The sequence below is a fragment of the Bufo bufo genome, chromosome 4, assembly GCF_905171765.1.
Source record: "Bufo bufo chromosome 4, aBufBuf1.1, whole genome shotgun sequence".
Taxonomy (NCBI): domain Eukaryota; kingdom Metazoa; phylum Chordata; class Amphibia; order Anura; family Bufonidae; genus Bufo; species Bufo bufo.
The window spans coordinates 478,677,073-478,692,410 of NC_053392.1; the positions used below are offsets into that span (position 1 = coordinate 478,677,073).

Genomic DNA, 15,338 nt, shown 5'->3' on the forward strand with positions numbered 1-15,338 from the left:
TTTATCACACATCGAATGTCGTAAATAGGGATTAGCGAATTGACTTCGGATGAAACATGAGTAGTCGATTCGCATAAAACTTTGTTCTAATACTTCGTGCAATAACTTCATAAATTTGTACTGTAAAAAACCATTTTGGTTCCAAGGTTGCTCCGTACAGTATTAGAACGAAGTTTTATGCAAATCGACTTTGGATGTTTCATCCGAAGTCAATTCGCTCATCCCTAGTCGTAAATAAAAGAAAAAAAAATACTGTAAAACTATGGCGGAATAGCTTTTATTTTATTTTTAAATTTTTTCATTATTATTCAAATTATACCCCATTAGAATTTTTGCATTCCTGCTTCCAAATACATCCTATGCAATACTAAATGGTGGTGTTGGAAAGTACAACTTGTCCCGCAAAAAACAATCCCTCATACAGCTATGTGAACGGAAAAATATAAAAAAGTTATGGCTCTGGGAAGGCAGGGAGAGCAAAACAAAATCAAAAAACCTCCGGGGTAGAAAGGGTTAAAAGCTGTGACATATCAAATGATTTGTGAAAGTGCAGTGACCCTTTAAAATCAATCAGAAGCAATCAAATCACACATCCACTGCTGCCCTATTTTTGTCAGTGCCGAAAAATGATGATACATACAGCCAGCCTATGAGCATTCCACCCAGAGTCGTCATCTGACATGCCATAGACTTGTGTCAAAGCAGTTCAGGTGGATTGGTCTATGCTTGGGTATGATTTTCTGTACGAACAGTAATTGTATACTGAAATCATGAACAGTACTACGCTGGAAATTATTAAAGAGGACCTTTCACCTCTCCTAACATGCCTGTTTTAATAGCTTCATGCATTCCCTGTGTAGTAACAATTCTGGAGCATCTATTCTTATGGCTTTATGTTGTGCCATTCCTGTATTATTTCTACTAGAAGTTATAAATCAATGGCTAGCAGTCTGCAGTAAGGGTACAGAGGGGGGTAACCAGTTGGGAGGAAAAAGGCGGCACTGATTGGATAGCGTGAGTCTCTGCAGGTACACCCCCCCCCCCCCCCCCCAAACTGGTTACCACCCCTCTGTACCCTTACTGCAGACTGCTAGCAATTCATTCATAACTTCTCGTGCAAATAATACAGGAATGGCACAACATAGAGCCATAAGAATAGATGCTCCAGGATGGTTATTACATGGGGAATGCATGAAGCTATTAAACAGACATGTCAGGAGTGTCCTCCTGAGTTCATTTCTGCATAAATGTGACCTCTTCATCTTTTCCAAATGCAGCACTGTATTAAATATTGTAGCCGAGGACACCAGTCGTCTCTGAGCCTTACAGCTGAATGTAAAAGTGACCTCTGCAGAAATACATCCTATTAAGTCACTGAATTCAACATTATATGGTCCTAGCTTGCATGGCCGATTTAAAATTTTTTATTTTTTATTTTTTTTTGACTGATGGTTTACAGTGAACTGCCATATCGGGCTCATTGGATACAGCTGCATGCAGCGATATTAGTAATTTGCTCTTATAGAGTGCCATAGGTTTCAGGCTTGAAGAATATGAATAGTAGGCGGTATGATATCTGCTCCCATGATTAATCGGACTCCTCCACACATGTTGCAGGAAGCCAGTTTCCAAGCAACTACCTTCCATACGGTTTCCTTCTCTTCAAATCTGGAAGCATCCGTCACATTTTGTTGTGGCTGTCACTATATTATAGCATCTTGGTCGAGCGTTTTTGAAAAGCAAAAAGACATTTGCTCATATGGAACCTGCTAATGGCATGATGCCATGTAGATTGTGACAACCTTCTCAATGCACAATAGTCGCACTGCCACCTTGCAATATGACAGACATACAGTGCTAGCATCTTGCATCTATTCCCCTGTTAGTCATGTTCTTCTGGTCCGCTCTTCAGTTTATCCAGTACATATTTAGCAAGAGATTTGATACGGGAGATGATCAGTTATGTAGTTGAAGTATACTTCCAGGCAAAGAAAAGGAGCTCTGCTCCTGGAGGTGCAGTCTACCTCTTGTAAGCTCAGATATTTACTTTCAGCCGTCTCTTGCCTTTTGCTTTCTCAGGCTATTTAATCACTCCTTTCTGTCCACCATTTATGCTGTCAAGAGGTTCTATTTTCTTTGGCAATCATTCAGTTTTATAGGACCCTCCACTTATTCCTTTTAAAAGCCCCCATACATGCACAAAAGATAAAAGTATATATATTACAGTACAGACCAAAAGTTTGGACACACCTTCTCATTCAAAGAGTTTTCTTTATTTTCATGACTATGAAAATTGTAGATTCATACTGAAGGCATCAAAACTATGAATTAACACTTAGCTGCTTTTTTCTTGCCATAATACAAATTCTAACAGTCTATTCAGTAGGACTATCAGCTGTGTATCCACCTGACTTCTCCTCAACGCCACTGATGGTCCCAACCCCATTTATAAGGCAAGAAATCCCACTTATTAAACCTGACAGGGCACACCTGTGAAGTGAAAACCAGTTCAGGGGACTACCTCTTGAAGCTCATGAAGAGAATGCCAAGAGTGTGCAAAGCAGTAATCAAAGCAAAAGGTGGCTACTTTGAAGAACCTAGAATATGACATATTTTCAGTTTCACACTTGTTTGTTATGTATATAATTCCACATGTGTTAATTCATAGTTTTGATGCCTTCATAGTCATGAAAATAAGAAAACTCTTTGAATGAGAAAGTGTGTCCAAACTTTTGGTGTGTGTGTGTGTATATATTTGTATATATGTGTATATATATATATATATTATACACACTCACCTAAAGAATTATTAGGAACACCTGTTCTATTTCTCATTAATGCAATTATCTAGTCAACCAATCACATGGCAGTTGCTTCAGTGCATTTAGGGGGGTGGTCCTGGTCAAGACAATCTCCTGAACTCCAAACTGAATGTCAGAATGGGAAAGAAAGGTGATTTAAGCAATTTTGAGCGTGGCATGGTTGTTGGTGCCAGACGGGCTGGTCTGAGTATTTCACAATCTGCTCAGTTACTGGGATTTTCACGCACAACCATTTCTAGGGTTTACAAAGAATGGTGTGAAAAGGGAAAAACATCCAGTATGCGGCAGTCCTGTGGGCAAAAATGCCTTGTGGATGCTAGAGGTCAGAGGAGAATGGGCCGACTGATTCAAGCTGATAGAAGAGCAACGTTGACTGAAATAACCACTCGTTACAACCGAGGTATGCAGCAAAGCATTTGTGAAGCCACAACACGCACAACCTTGAGGCGGATGGGCTACAACAGCAGAAGACCCCACCGGGTACCACTCATCTCCACTACAAATAGGAAAAAGAGGCTACAATTTGCACGAGCTCACCAAAATTGGACTATTGAAGACTGGAAAAATGTTGCCTGGTCTGATGAGTCTCGATTTCTGTTGAGACATTCAAATGGTAGAGTCCGAATTTGGCGTAAACAGAATGAGAACATGTATCCATCCTCTGATGGCTACTTCCAGCAGAATAATGCACCATGTCACAAAGCTCGAATCATTTCAAATTGGTTTCTTGAACATGACAATGAGTTCACTGTACTAAAATGCCCCCCCACAGTCACCAGATCTCAACCCAATAGAGCATCTTTGGGATGTGGTGGAACAGGAGCTTCGTGCCCTGGATGTGCATCCCTCAAATCTCCAACTGCAAGATGCTATCCTATCAATATGGGCCAACATTTCTAAAGAATGCTATCAGCACCTTGTTGAATCAATGCCACGTAGAATTAAGGCAGTTCTGAAGGCAAAAGGGGGTCCAACACCGTATTAGTATGTTAGTATGGGGTTCCTAATAATTCTTTAGGTGAGTGTGTGTATGTGTATGTGTATGTGTGTGTGTGTGTGTGTGTGTGTGTGTATATATATATATATATATTTTCTCACTTTCCATTCTACCTTTTTTACTGGATGTCTCTACTGTGCTATACCATACAGCAAAAGAAGAAAAAAAATTATAAACACATCAAAGACCAAAAGGACACTCTTTTGGCCTCCATTAGGTTGAAAGAGGCCTATGGACATGTTTAAGGTATACACCCAGAGCTTTACCAGTGCGTAAGAGCCAAATGTACAGTATACTGTAAATAGTCGGTGTAGTGGAAGGGGCCATCTTCTCCTATTTGTGTTTATTACAAACCAGTGTATTAAGCTGGATATAACTGCATGAAATGGTAACAAATGTAAGCATTTCATCTACAACAAGGCATGTTCCGTATTCTCTATTAAAAAATGTAGCACTTGCTGATTTTCCTCTCCGTAAATATCAGAATTTGTATATTATGTGAATTTTGTTTTCTGCAGTTGAAGCTTTAACGTTTCCACCATCATCTGGAAAATCTTTCATCATGGGAGCAGATGAGGCATTAGAGAATGAACTAGGACTGGGAGAACTGGCAGGACTCACAGTGGCCAATGAGGCAGACTCTTTAACGTATGATGTAAGTTCTAATGTTCTCAAGTTCATGCAGCCCTCAGGAATTCCTTCTCCCTTCCTGGTCTTTTCCCATGTACATATACTTTATATTGAGTAAAGTACACTGTATGAAGAGATACTACTTAAAGGAGTTGTGCACCCAGTAATAGGATAGGTCATCAATATCAGATCGGCGGGGGTCTGACTTCTGGCACCCCTGCTGATCAGCTGTTTGAAGAGTAGGCGGTGCTCGTGTGCATCGTCTCGGAAGTCACCACAGCGCATTGTAATTACAGGTGCTTGGTCCCCTCACTTGAATACAGCGCATACTTGTAATTACACCTCACCAGTGTAATTATCAAGGGAAGGCAGCTCACACGAGCGCCACCTCCTCTTCAAACAGCTGATCGGCAGGGGTGCCGGGAATCAGACCTCCGACCGATCATCCTGATGATGGGTCATCAATATTACTGGCTGCATAACCCCTTTAAGATAAAACTTCTATTCCAATCAGTCCTTCTTTTGTATTCTACATTACCAGGGATTGTGTGAGATTAGAAAAACATGCCAGAAACTGCCACTATTGTCCATGGGGCGGTCTGGTATTGCATAGGCACGGCAGTGTGAACGCTACATGAAAGACAATAATTCATTTTCTACTATCCCGTCTGTGAGTTGACATGCGCAGTTTCATATTTGCGTGTCTTTGTGTGGAAGTTTAACTTGTTCCTGCTTCCTTCGCAGATTGCAAACAACAAGGATGCACTTCGAAAAACATGGAATCCAAAATTTACTCTTAGAAGTCACTTTGATGGAATTCGGGGACTTGTGTTCCACCCAACAGAGCCAGTCCTTGTAACCGCATCAGAAGATCATACGTTAAAAATGTGGAACCTGCAAAAGACTGCTCCCGCCAAAAAGTATGGCTATAGTTGTATCTAAAATGTATAGAAAACCTTGAGTGGATAAAGAAAGCATGAAGTTCTCTGTAAGGCTGCTTTCAAACATGGGTTTTGGTGTCTTTTTTTATTTTATTTTTTTGCCCCACCACTTTTTAACACGTTTTTTGCAGTAAAAACGACAGCTCCAAATTTTAAGAAACAACCCTTTTTTCTTTTTTTTTTTCGCTCTTTTTTGAAGGTGTTTTCACATGACCTTCCCTATAGGTAATAAGACGCCATGAAGAAAACGCTAGTGGTAAGACAAGAGTGTGCAAAAATACGCTAGAGAAACTGCCCCAAAAAAAGCAGGTGGCAGAAAAGAAAAAAGCTTGGACTTAAGGCATTTTTTTTATTTTTTTTTTTTTACTGATAAAATAATTGCAAGAGCCAAATTCATGGGTGCTGGGACCCTGACATCACTCTCCTCCTCTTCCTCCCAGCAGTTATATGTGAACTTGTGTTCTTTGTGTCCATATGTTATGGGGAATCTCCACTAATATATTGTCAAGTTGGATACGTTATTTTGCTCTTGTCATTTGATTAGAAGGGGACAGAGAACCCCTTTATTCTGTATGAGGTGGCGGTAACTGAATGTGCATTGCTTGTAATCTGGTCCAGCCTGCTTTTATAGTGTTGGCTTATGTCATTACTTTCAGTAGACGTGTATTTCTGGGAGCCCTCAGTTTATTAGAGCCAAAGGCCTTGCCTCTCCTTGGCTGTACATTGTCACTGAGGCTTGATTAGAAATTCAATATAATTGACTAAAATAGTCCTAATGGATGTTAATGGGTATTACGACTATCGAGTCATGTAAAATGCTGCCAGGCATTGATTATGCTGATTTTAAGCAAAAGCCTCAAAGTTAATTCAGTCTCCTAATTGTAAACCCGTGGCAGCCATGGCTGGGGAGCTGTTCAGATCTTGTTAAATATATAAAAGCTGTACGTTTCAGCCATCGATTTACAGTGTTTAAAGTATGGATGGGACTTCTAAATCTGAGCGAATTGGATACTGCAACTTCCCGTAGCTGCCAGTCAAGGATAGTTACGAGTTTGTGCTTTTCCGGTTCACATTCACTGGGGAACGACCAGAACACTTGCATGGTGCCCTCCAGTTCATCTTTTTTGTTGCAGATTTACTGATTCTCTGGCTCCTCTTCTGCCATCCAAGATGGCCGCACTGCTTCTCAGACTGTCTCATGAAGGGTTGTCACGATACCAAAATTTTATTCAATTTTGATACCATAAAGTATTGCGATACTAGATGCCATTCTATACCAGGCAAAAAAAATGTATTAATGGTTTAATTATATTCATTGGTGGGGCAGTGCGCCCACCCCTCCCCTCCTCCTCAGTGTTATTTCTCCATTGGTGGCAGCGGCAGCCGCGTCACAGTGGGAAGGGAGGGACTCCTTCCTTCTCCACTGTATCGGCAGAGGAGAACATGGCACGCGCTTCTCTCGGCTATGTTCTATAACTGATACTATCTGAAAATAGCATATCCCGGTAAAGAATTGATCCGGGTCTAAGAGTATCGATTGGGTATCAATAGTTCGATACCCAATGTAACCCTAGTCTGGACGCTGTGCATCAGTAGCCCAAGACATTTCCTAGTTGTCCAGCCCTAGCCTTGGATTGGCCAGCACTGTTCACATGAGCCCACGTGCCGCCCTAAATGAACAGAGTGGCAGGTTGCTGCTTCATTAATCTCTATGTAAGTTTTGTACACGGCAGAGTATGGCGCTCTCAGAAAATGTAGAGTGGGGCAACCTAGCAGTAGTTTGACGCGCACAATATACATTTTTAAAACATAACCATATATTGTGTTGCCTCTGTTTCAGTGTTAAGAGCGCAAGCTCTTGCTGATGTATATGCTTGTGGTATATAGGAGATTCGCACATCTTCATATATTACATGTACGTTGTTTTTATGTGTAAACTTCTGCGTAGATGTGCATTTTAGGTGCAGATGTTTGTTTTTGATGCATTTTCATTTTTTAAATCCTGTTTGTCACAATTAGGCATGAGCGAATTTCATATTTTGAAATTCGTTTTCGGTTCGTGCAGTGGTATTTACTGAATTGCGTTATGGATTCCGTTACCATGGACCATAACACAATTCCATGACTGAATGCTTTTAGAGGCATTCCGTTATAATAGAAGTCTATGGCCTGCATAACGGATCCATCCCGTTTCCATTATGCAGGAGAGGACTCCAGAATAACGGAAACCAGACGGGTCCGTTATGCAGGCCATAGACTTCTGATATAACTGAATAATGGAATGCCTCTAAAAGCATTCAGTTATGCATTCCGTCATGGAGTTGCGTTCTGTAACGCAATTCAGTAAATACCACAGCACCAACCGAAAACTAATTTTAAAAAATGAAATTCGCTTGCCCCTAGTCACAATGTTAATTGAAGGCGGACTTGGTTGTCAGCAGTTCGTCCAAGCAACTTCAATCAGCAAGTTGTCTGCTTTCAGGAAATATATAGGTTTTGGGCATGCACTTTTCAACCACAATAATCCCTGTATTTTATAGGTCACTACCTTTTTAACTTTAGGCCCGAGTGGGATTTATGAACTCTACACAGGGGGGATAATTTGCAAACTTGGCTCAACCCCTTTAAGTTCATTAAAGGGAGTCTTTCACCAAATATGACCATTACAGACCACTCGGATCAGGTTCTCCATTACTTTCCCCAGATTACTATGGTACTTTTCATATTGCAGTCCATTGCCGATTTGCTCCAAAAAACACTTTTATACCATATGGTAACTAGGTTCTGAAGGTGCCCAGGGGCGGCGTTCATGCGGCCGGTGCCCAGGCCCCTGGGCGCCTTGCTTTCCAAACCCCTCCTCTTTCACCCCTCTGGCCCGCCCTTGTTTAATCTGATTGCCTCCTCCTCTCCGTCTGAAATCCCGCGTCCTAGCCGCTCCACACATTCCCGATGCGTGCGCACTGCATTGCCCATTATGGGCAGAGGAACAGGGACTTTTAATGCTCCAGCCTTCGCAACCCGATCCAGCCGGCAGAGGCACAAGATTTCAGACGGAGAGGAGGAGTTAATCAGATTAAACAAGGGCGGGCCAGAGGGGTGAAAGAGGAGGAGTTTGATAAGCAAAGCGCAGAGGGGCCTGGGCACCAGCCGCATGAGCGCCGCCCCTGGGCACCTTCAGAACCTAATTACCATATGGTATAAAAGTGTTTTTTGTAGAGCAAATCGGCGATGGACTGCAATATGAAAGGTACCATAGTAATCTGGGGAAAGTAATGGAGAACCTGATCTGAGTGGTCTGTAATGATCATATTCGGTGAAAGACTCCCTTTAACCTATGCAATAGCATGAAATTATTGTTGACCAGATGAAGTAGTGGGTGCTTTCTTTGTACTGGTGCAGCTGTGCCCCACCCATTGTACATTGGTGACCTATCTCCTCACTGACTACTACCAATACAGCAAAAACTAAATTGTGCCCTTACCATGAAACACTTAAAGGGGTTCTCCAGGAATTAAGAATATAATGGCTTGTTTTCTCTGGGGTGCAATCATCAGGGGAAATATAATGGCCACCGTCCTATTGGTTCACAAAACCTGTCCTTATAACACAGAAAGACAAGTTACTTCAGTGCACTGAGTTAAAGAGCTGCCTCATTCTTCTCTCTGCTCTACTTGTCAGGGATTATGGTCCTGAATACTGTTTAATATGATCTTCAGCTGAATCTGATAGAATGGAGTTCATGAGAAGACCTGAAGTACAGAGAGGACGTGGGGATGTGGCTGTGTCCTGCTGTGTGATTAGGGCAGGTTTTGTATGTAGTAATAGGACGGCGGCTATTTTATTTCTCCTAATGATTGCTCCCGAGACCAAATGAGCCATTATAATTAATGAAATATATTTGGGAATATATTTATAATAAAGTAATATTTAGGTATTTTCATTTTTTTTATTACTAGAGAACACCTTTAAAGGGTTTTCTGGGATCAGAATATTGATAGCCTATCCACAAAATTTGCTGCTTGATGGGGGCCGCGGTCTCTACATCTTTAACACAGGTCGTCTATCTGCACGACATCTACATGGTGGTCATTGTGCGAGGGGAAATTATGGCTTCATCAACGTCTTCGGGACAACACTGCAATATCCTGCACTGTCACTAAAGAGTCTGACGATAAGCTGTCACTATTCTGAACCTGATAAACCCCTTCAAGTTTTAACTTGATCCTCAATATTTCCATTTCTAGGGACCTCAAAGGAAAATGAATATGTTAAAGAGATTCTGTCACCCCACTAAACCGTTGTTTTTTTTTTTTTTTGTTTACTAATAATCCCTACACTGCGAGCTCTGCATACATAAGTTAACTAATCATTTTGGTTCAGTAGAATTTGATAAAAAGCTATTTTTAAAATATGCAAATTACCTAGCTACCAGCAAGTAGGGCGGCTACTTGCTGGTAGCAGCCGCATCCTCCGACCCTAATGACGCCCCCTCCGCATTGTGATTGACAGGGAACGGAATCGTTCTCTGCTGGCCCTGCCTGTTAGCATTCAAAATCTGGCGCCTGCGCCGCGGCCGTACCTATCTTCAATCTGCGCAGGCGCACTGAGAGGCGGCCACTCACTCGGCCGCTCCATCCTCAATGCGCCTGCGCCGATGACGTCACATCTACACCCGGCGCAGGTGCATTGAGGAGCGAGCGACCGCCTCTCAGTGCTCCTGCGCAGATTGAAGATAGGTACGGCCGCGGCGCAGGCGCCAGATTTTGAATGCTAACAGGCAGGGCCAGCAGAGAACGATTCCGTTCCCTGGCCCTGTCAATCACAATGCGGAGGGGGCGTCATTACGATCGGAGGATGCGGCTGCTACCAGCAAGTAGCCGCCCTACTTGCTGGTAGCAAGGTAATTTGCATATTTTAAAAATTGCTTTTTATCAAATTTACTTATGTATGCAGAGATCGCAGTATAGGGATTATTAGTAAACAAAAAAAAAAACTATTTAGTGAGCTGACAGAAGCCCTTTAAACTTGTCCTGTAATAACCTTAAAATCAGGATTTTTACAGTGCATCTGTATGCTAACTGTACCATACAGTGTACCATGGCAATCGCTTGCTCAGTCGGCCTGTGTACTACACAGGCCCTAAGCACCTGCAGGCCCTATTGACTGTTAAGGGACCTGGCTGGCATTTGACCAGACAAAAAAACGTTTTGTCCGCCCGAATCCTGGCACTAATGCTAAAAACGGCCTGGATCCCTGACGGGTGCCATTATGGTCAATGGGCTTCAGGGGAAAAAGCAGTATCCGCCTATGCCAGATGCGGTGAACTCTGGTAGGCTGTTACTCTGCCGGAAGATGTTTACGGTAATGTGAAACTAGCCTTACACTTTCATTCTGATCCTTCTGTGTTCTCTATTGCTGAAGTCATGAAATGCGTCTCTCATAATGTTTTGTTTTCCATTCTAGGAGCACTTCACTGGATGTGGAACCAATATACACTTTCAGGGCACACAGGTAATAGAAATGCCCCAGGCTCTGGTGGGCTTTAACTTTTTGCTTATATTTGCTCAGCATATCCTGTATTAACTCGCTGCAGATTTAAAAGGTCAGGTTATGCTGGACCTATCCTAAGGATCAATATTAAAGTCCTGGAAAAACCCTCTAAATAAACTAAAGCAGTAAAAAGGTGAAAGGTTTGTCATTTTAGTTTCCTAAGGAGCCTCTGATAGCAGAGGACTGAGCAGCTACCGTAGCACTAGATGAATCTCCTCCATAGTGTTTTATTTTCTCCCGCAGTCATTTTGTTGTCTGATGAATCTTTGTATTCATTTACTAAATTGATAAATTAATAAGGCATTTTATCCCCTTGCAAGATCGAGATACTATTTTACTAGTTTAATAGCTTTTTTTTTATTAGCGTTTTTGCAGGTTATTAAAGCTATATTTAGAGAGCCTTTATTAAGATGCAAATTACCGCAACCACTTTATGTTGCTCTTGTTTATTGCTTTGTTATGTTGTACTCTGGCTACAAGAGATGCTCTCCATAATGCTAAGATGCCGCAATAATTATAGTCAGAGTATCTTTTGAATAACCGCATATCATCATGTCCTATTTTAATCCATTCATATTTTATTTAGGCGGGACATTTATGACTCTGCTAATTATTTTAAGTGTGTTTTTAAAATAAAAGCAAATGCTGCTTGGAATCACTGCTGGCAATTGCATTGTGTGGTAGTCTGTAAGATAGAATTAAAGCGCTCCTGTACTGATCTCGGCGTACGTTAGAAGGCGGCAGCACAGGAAGTGTGAGCACTTTGTAAAGTACACGGTGTTAAACTGTTGCCCCCAGAAGGGATGGAGCAGTGAACCGTAGCAGCGTCCATGATGCCGGCTGCAAGGACAACACGTACAAGCCCGCAGCTGTTGTACAAGCTTGCTCGGCTTATTCTGGAGGCGTTCTTAGTCACATAACGTTAACACATGTGAGAGAGTATTAGCCCTTCATGTACTGACACTTCGTAACACACTTTACGGAGAACAGAACCCTTTAATCACTTACTACTCCTCTCCGTTTAATTATTCTAAGGAGAAAATGAAAATTCTGCATGTTTAATTGACATACCCTTTTCTGTGGCATATTTAAAACTTAAAGGGGTTATCCAATATCATAAACTGCTCCCCCATGTGCTGGCCCCTCACAGGGAATATACTTACCTTGCGCCGCTCCTGGTCCCCGCACTGCTGCTTCTCCCTGTACAGGGGAGGGGGGGGGGGGTTGTTCGGAGCAGCCATTGGCAGATGGGGGACGAGCCTCCCTGGCATCGCGGGTGATGCTGGGGAAGTTCGTACCCGCCTGCCAGTGGCTGCTGCCCCCCCATTCTCCCTTGACACCGGATGTTTTCATCCGTGTACAGGGAGAAGCCGTACGAGCGGCGCAGGGAGTGGGGTAAGTATATTCCCTGTGAGGGACCTGGCACATGGGGCAGTTTATTATTGGATAACCCCTTTAAAGGGGTTGTGCCAAGTATAAAAGTTATCCACAGAGTAGCCGCTTCATTCCTTCTGCTGGAAACACTTGAAGGCCACATGGGACCCAGATTCTCGCCATCGGTGTGGGTCCCAGCGGTCAGACCTCCACTGTTCAGTTAGTTATCCCTTATCCTGTGGATGGGTGATAACTTTCTTAACCACCTCCGGACCGCCTAACGCAGGATCGCGTTCCGGAGGTGGCAGCGCTGCGCAGAGTCACGCATATACGCGTCATCTCGCGATGGCCGAGATTTCCTGTGAACGCGCGCGCACACAGGCGCGCGCGCTCACAGGAACGGACGGTAAGAGAGTTGATCTCCAGCCTGCCAGCGGCGATCGTTCGCTGGCAGGCTGGAGATGTGTTTTTTTTAACCCCTAACAGGTATATTAGACGCTGTTTTGATAACAGCGTCTAATATACCTGCTACCTGGTCCTCTGGTGGTCCCCTTTGTTTGGATCGACCACCAGAGGACACAGGTAGCTCAGTAAAGTAGCACCAAGCACCACTACACTACACTACACCCCCCCCCCCCCCGTCACTTATTAACCCCTTATTAGCCCCTGATCACCCCATATAGACTCCCTGATCACCCCCCTGTCATTGATTACCCCCCTGTCATTGATCACCCCCCTGTAAAGCTCCATTCAGATGTCCGCATGATTTTTACGGATCCACTGATAGATGGATCGGATCCGCAAAACGCATCCGGACGTCTGAATGAAGCCTTACAGGGGCGTGATCAATGACTGTGGTGATCACCCCATATAGACTCCCTGATCACCCCCCTGTAAAGCTCCATTCAGATGTCCGCATGATTTTTACGGATCCACTGATAGATGGATCCGATCCGCAAAACGCATCCGGACGTCTGAATGAAGCCTTACAGGGGCATGATCAATGACTGTGGTGATCACCCCCCTGTCATTGATTACCCCCCTGTAAAGCTCCATTCAGATGTCCGCATGATTTTTACGGATGCACTGATAGATGGATCCGATCCGCAAAACGCATCCGGACGTCTGAATGAAGCCTTACAGGGGCATGATCAATGACTGTGGTGATAACCCCCCTGTCATTGATCAACCCCCTGTAAAGCTCCATTCAGATGTCCGCATGATTTTTACGGATGCACTGATAGATAGATCCGATCCGCAAAACGCATCCGGACGTCTGAATAAAGCCTTACAGGGGCATGATCAATGACTGTGGTGATCACCCCCCTGTCATTGATTACCCCCCTGTAAAGCTCCATTCAGATGTCCGCATGATTTTTACGGATGCACTGATAGATGGATCCGATCCGCAAAACGCATCCGGACGTCTGAATGAAGCCTTACAGGGGCATGATCAATGACTGTGGTGATAACCCCCCTGTCATTGATCAACCCCCTGTAAAGCTCCATTCAGATGTCCGCATGATTTTTACGGATGCACTGATAGATGGATCGGATCCGCAAAACGCATCCGGACGTCTGAATGAAGCCTTACAGGGGCGTGATCAATGACTGTGGTGATCACCCCATATAGACTCCCTGATCACCCCCCCTGTCATTGATCACCCCCCTGTCATTGATTACCCCCCTGTAAAGCTCCATTCAGACGTCCGCATGATTTTTACGGATGCACTGATAGATGGATCCGATCCGCAAAACGCATCCGGACGTCTGAATGAAGCCTTACAGGGGCATGATCAATGACTGTGGTGATTACCCCCCTGTAAAGCTCCATTCAGATGTCCGCATGATTTTTACGGATGCACTGATAGATAGATCCGATCCGCAAAACGCATCCGGACGTCTGAATAAAGCCTTACAGGGGCATGATCAATGACTGTGGTGATCACCCCCCTGTCATTGATTACCCCCCTGTAAAGCTCCATTCAGATGTCCGCATGATTTTTACGGATGCACTGATAGATGGATCCGATCCGCAAAACGCATCCGGACGTCTGAATGAAGCCTTACAGGGGCATGATCAATGACTGTGGTGATCACCCCCCTGTCATTGATCAACCCCCTGTAAAGCTCCATTCAGATGTCCGCATGATTTTTACGGATGCACTGATAGATGGATCGGATCCGCAAAACGCATCCGGACGTCTGAATGAAGCCTTACAGGGGCGTGATCAATGACTGTGGTGATCACCCCATATAGACTCCCTGATCACCCCCCCTGTCATTGATTACCCCCCTGTCATTGATTACCCCCCTGTAAAGCTCCATTCAGACGTCCGCATGATTTTTACGGATCCACTGATAGATGGATCGGATCCGCAAAACGCATCCGGACGTCTGAATGAAGCCTTACAGGGGCGTGATCAATGACTGTGGTGATCACCCCATATAGACTCCCTGATCACCCCCCTGTCATTGATTACCCCCCTGTAAAGCTCCATTCAGATGTCCGCATGATTTTTACGGATGCACTGATAGATGGATCGGATCCGCAAAATGCATCCGGACGTCTGAATGAAGCCTTACAGGGGCGTGATCAATGACTGTGGTGATCACCCCATATAGACTCCCTGATCACCCCCCTGTCATTGATCACCCCTCTGTCATTGATCACCCCCCTGTCATTGATCACCCCTCTGTAAGGCTCCATTCAGACATTTTTTTGGCCCAAGTTAGCGGAATTTTTTTTTTTTTTCTTACAAAGTCTCATATTCCACTAACTTGTGTCAAAAAATAAAATCTCACATGAACTCCCCATACCCCTCACGGAAACCAAATGCGTAAAATTTTTTAGACATTTATATTCCAGACTTCTTCTCACGCTTTAGGGCCCCTAGAATGCCAGGGCAGTATAAATACCCCACATGTGACCCCATTTCGGAAAGAAGACACCCCCAGGTATTCCGTGAGGGGCATATTGAGTCCATGAAAGATTGAAATTTTTGTCCCAAGTTAGCGGAACGG

General features: G+C 43.8%; 1 protein-coding gene across 2 annotated transcripts in view; it reads left to right on the plus strand.

The window, feature by feature from the left end:
- STRN (striatin) overlaps positions 1-15,338 on the plus strand; it is a 121,623-nt gene that overhangs the window by 74,967 nt on the left and 31,318 nt on the right. For both annotated transcript variants that reach the window (XM_040429512.1, XM_040429513.1), the window contains 3 exons: positions 4,338-4,474; positions 5,194-5,369; positions 10,854-10,901. In XM_040429512.1, coding sequence (XP_040285446.1) covers positions 4,338-4,474; positions 5,194-5,369; positions 10,854-10,901 — 361 coding nt within the window. The remainder of the gene's footprint in view (positions 1-4,337; positions 4,475-5,193; positions 5,370-10,853; positions 10,902-15,338) is intronic.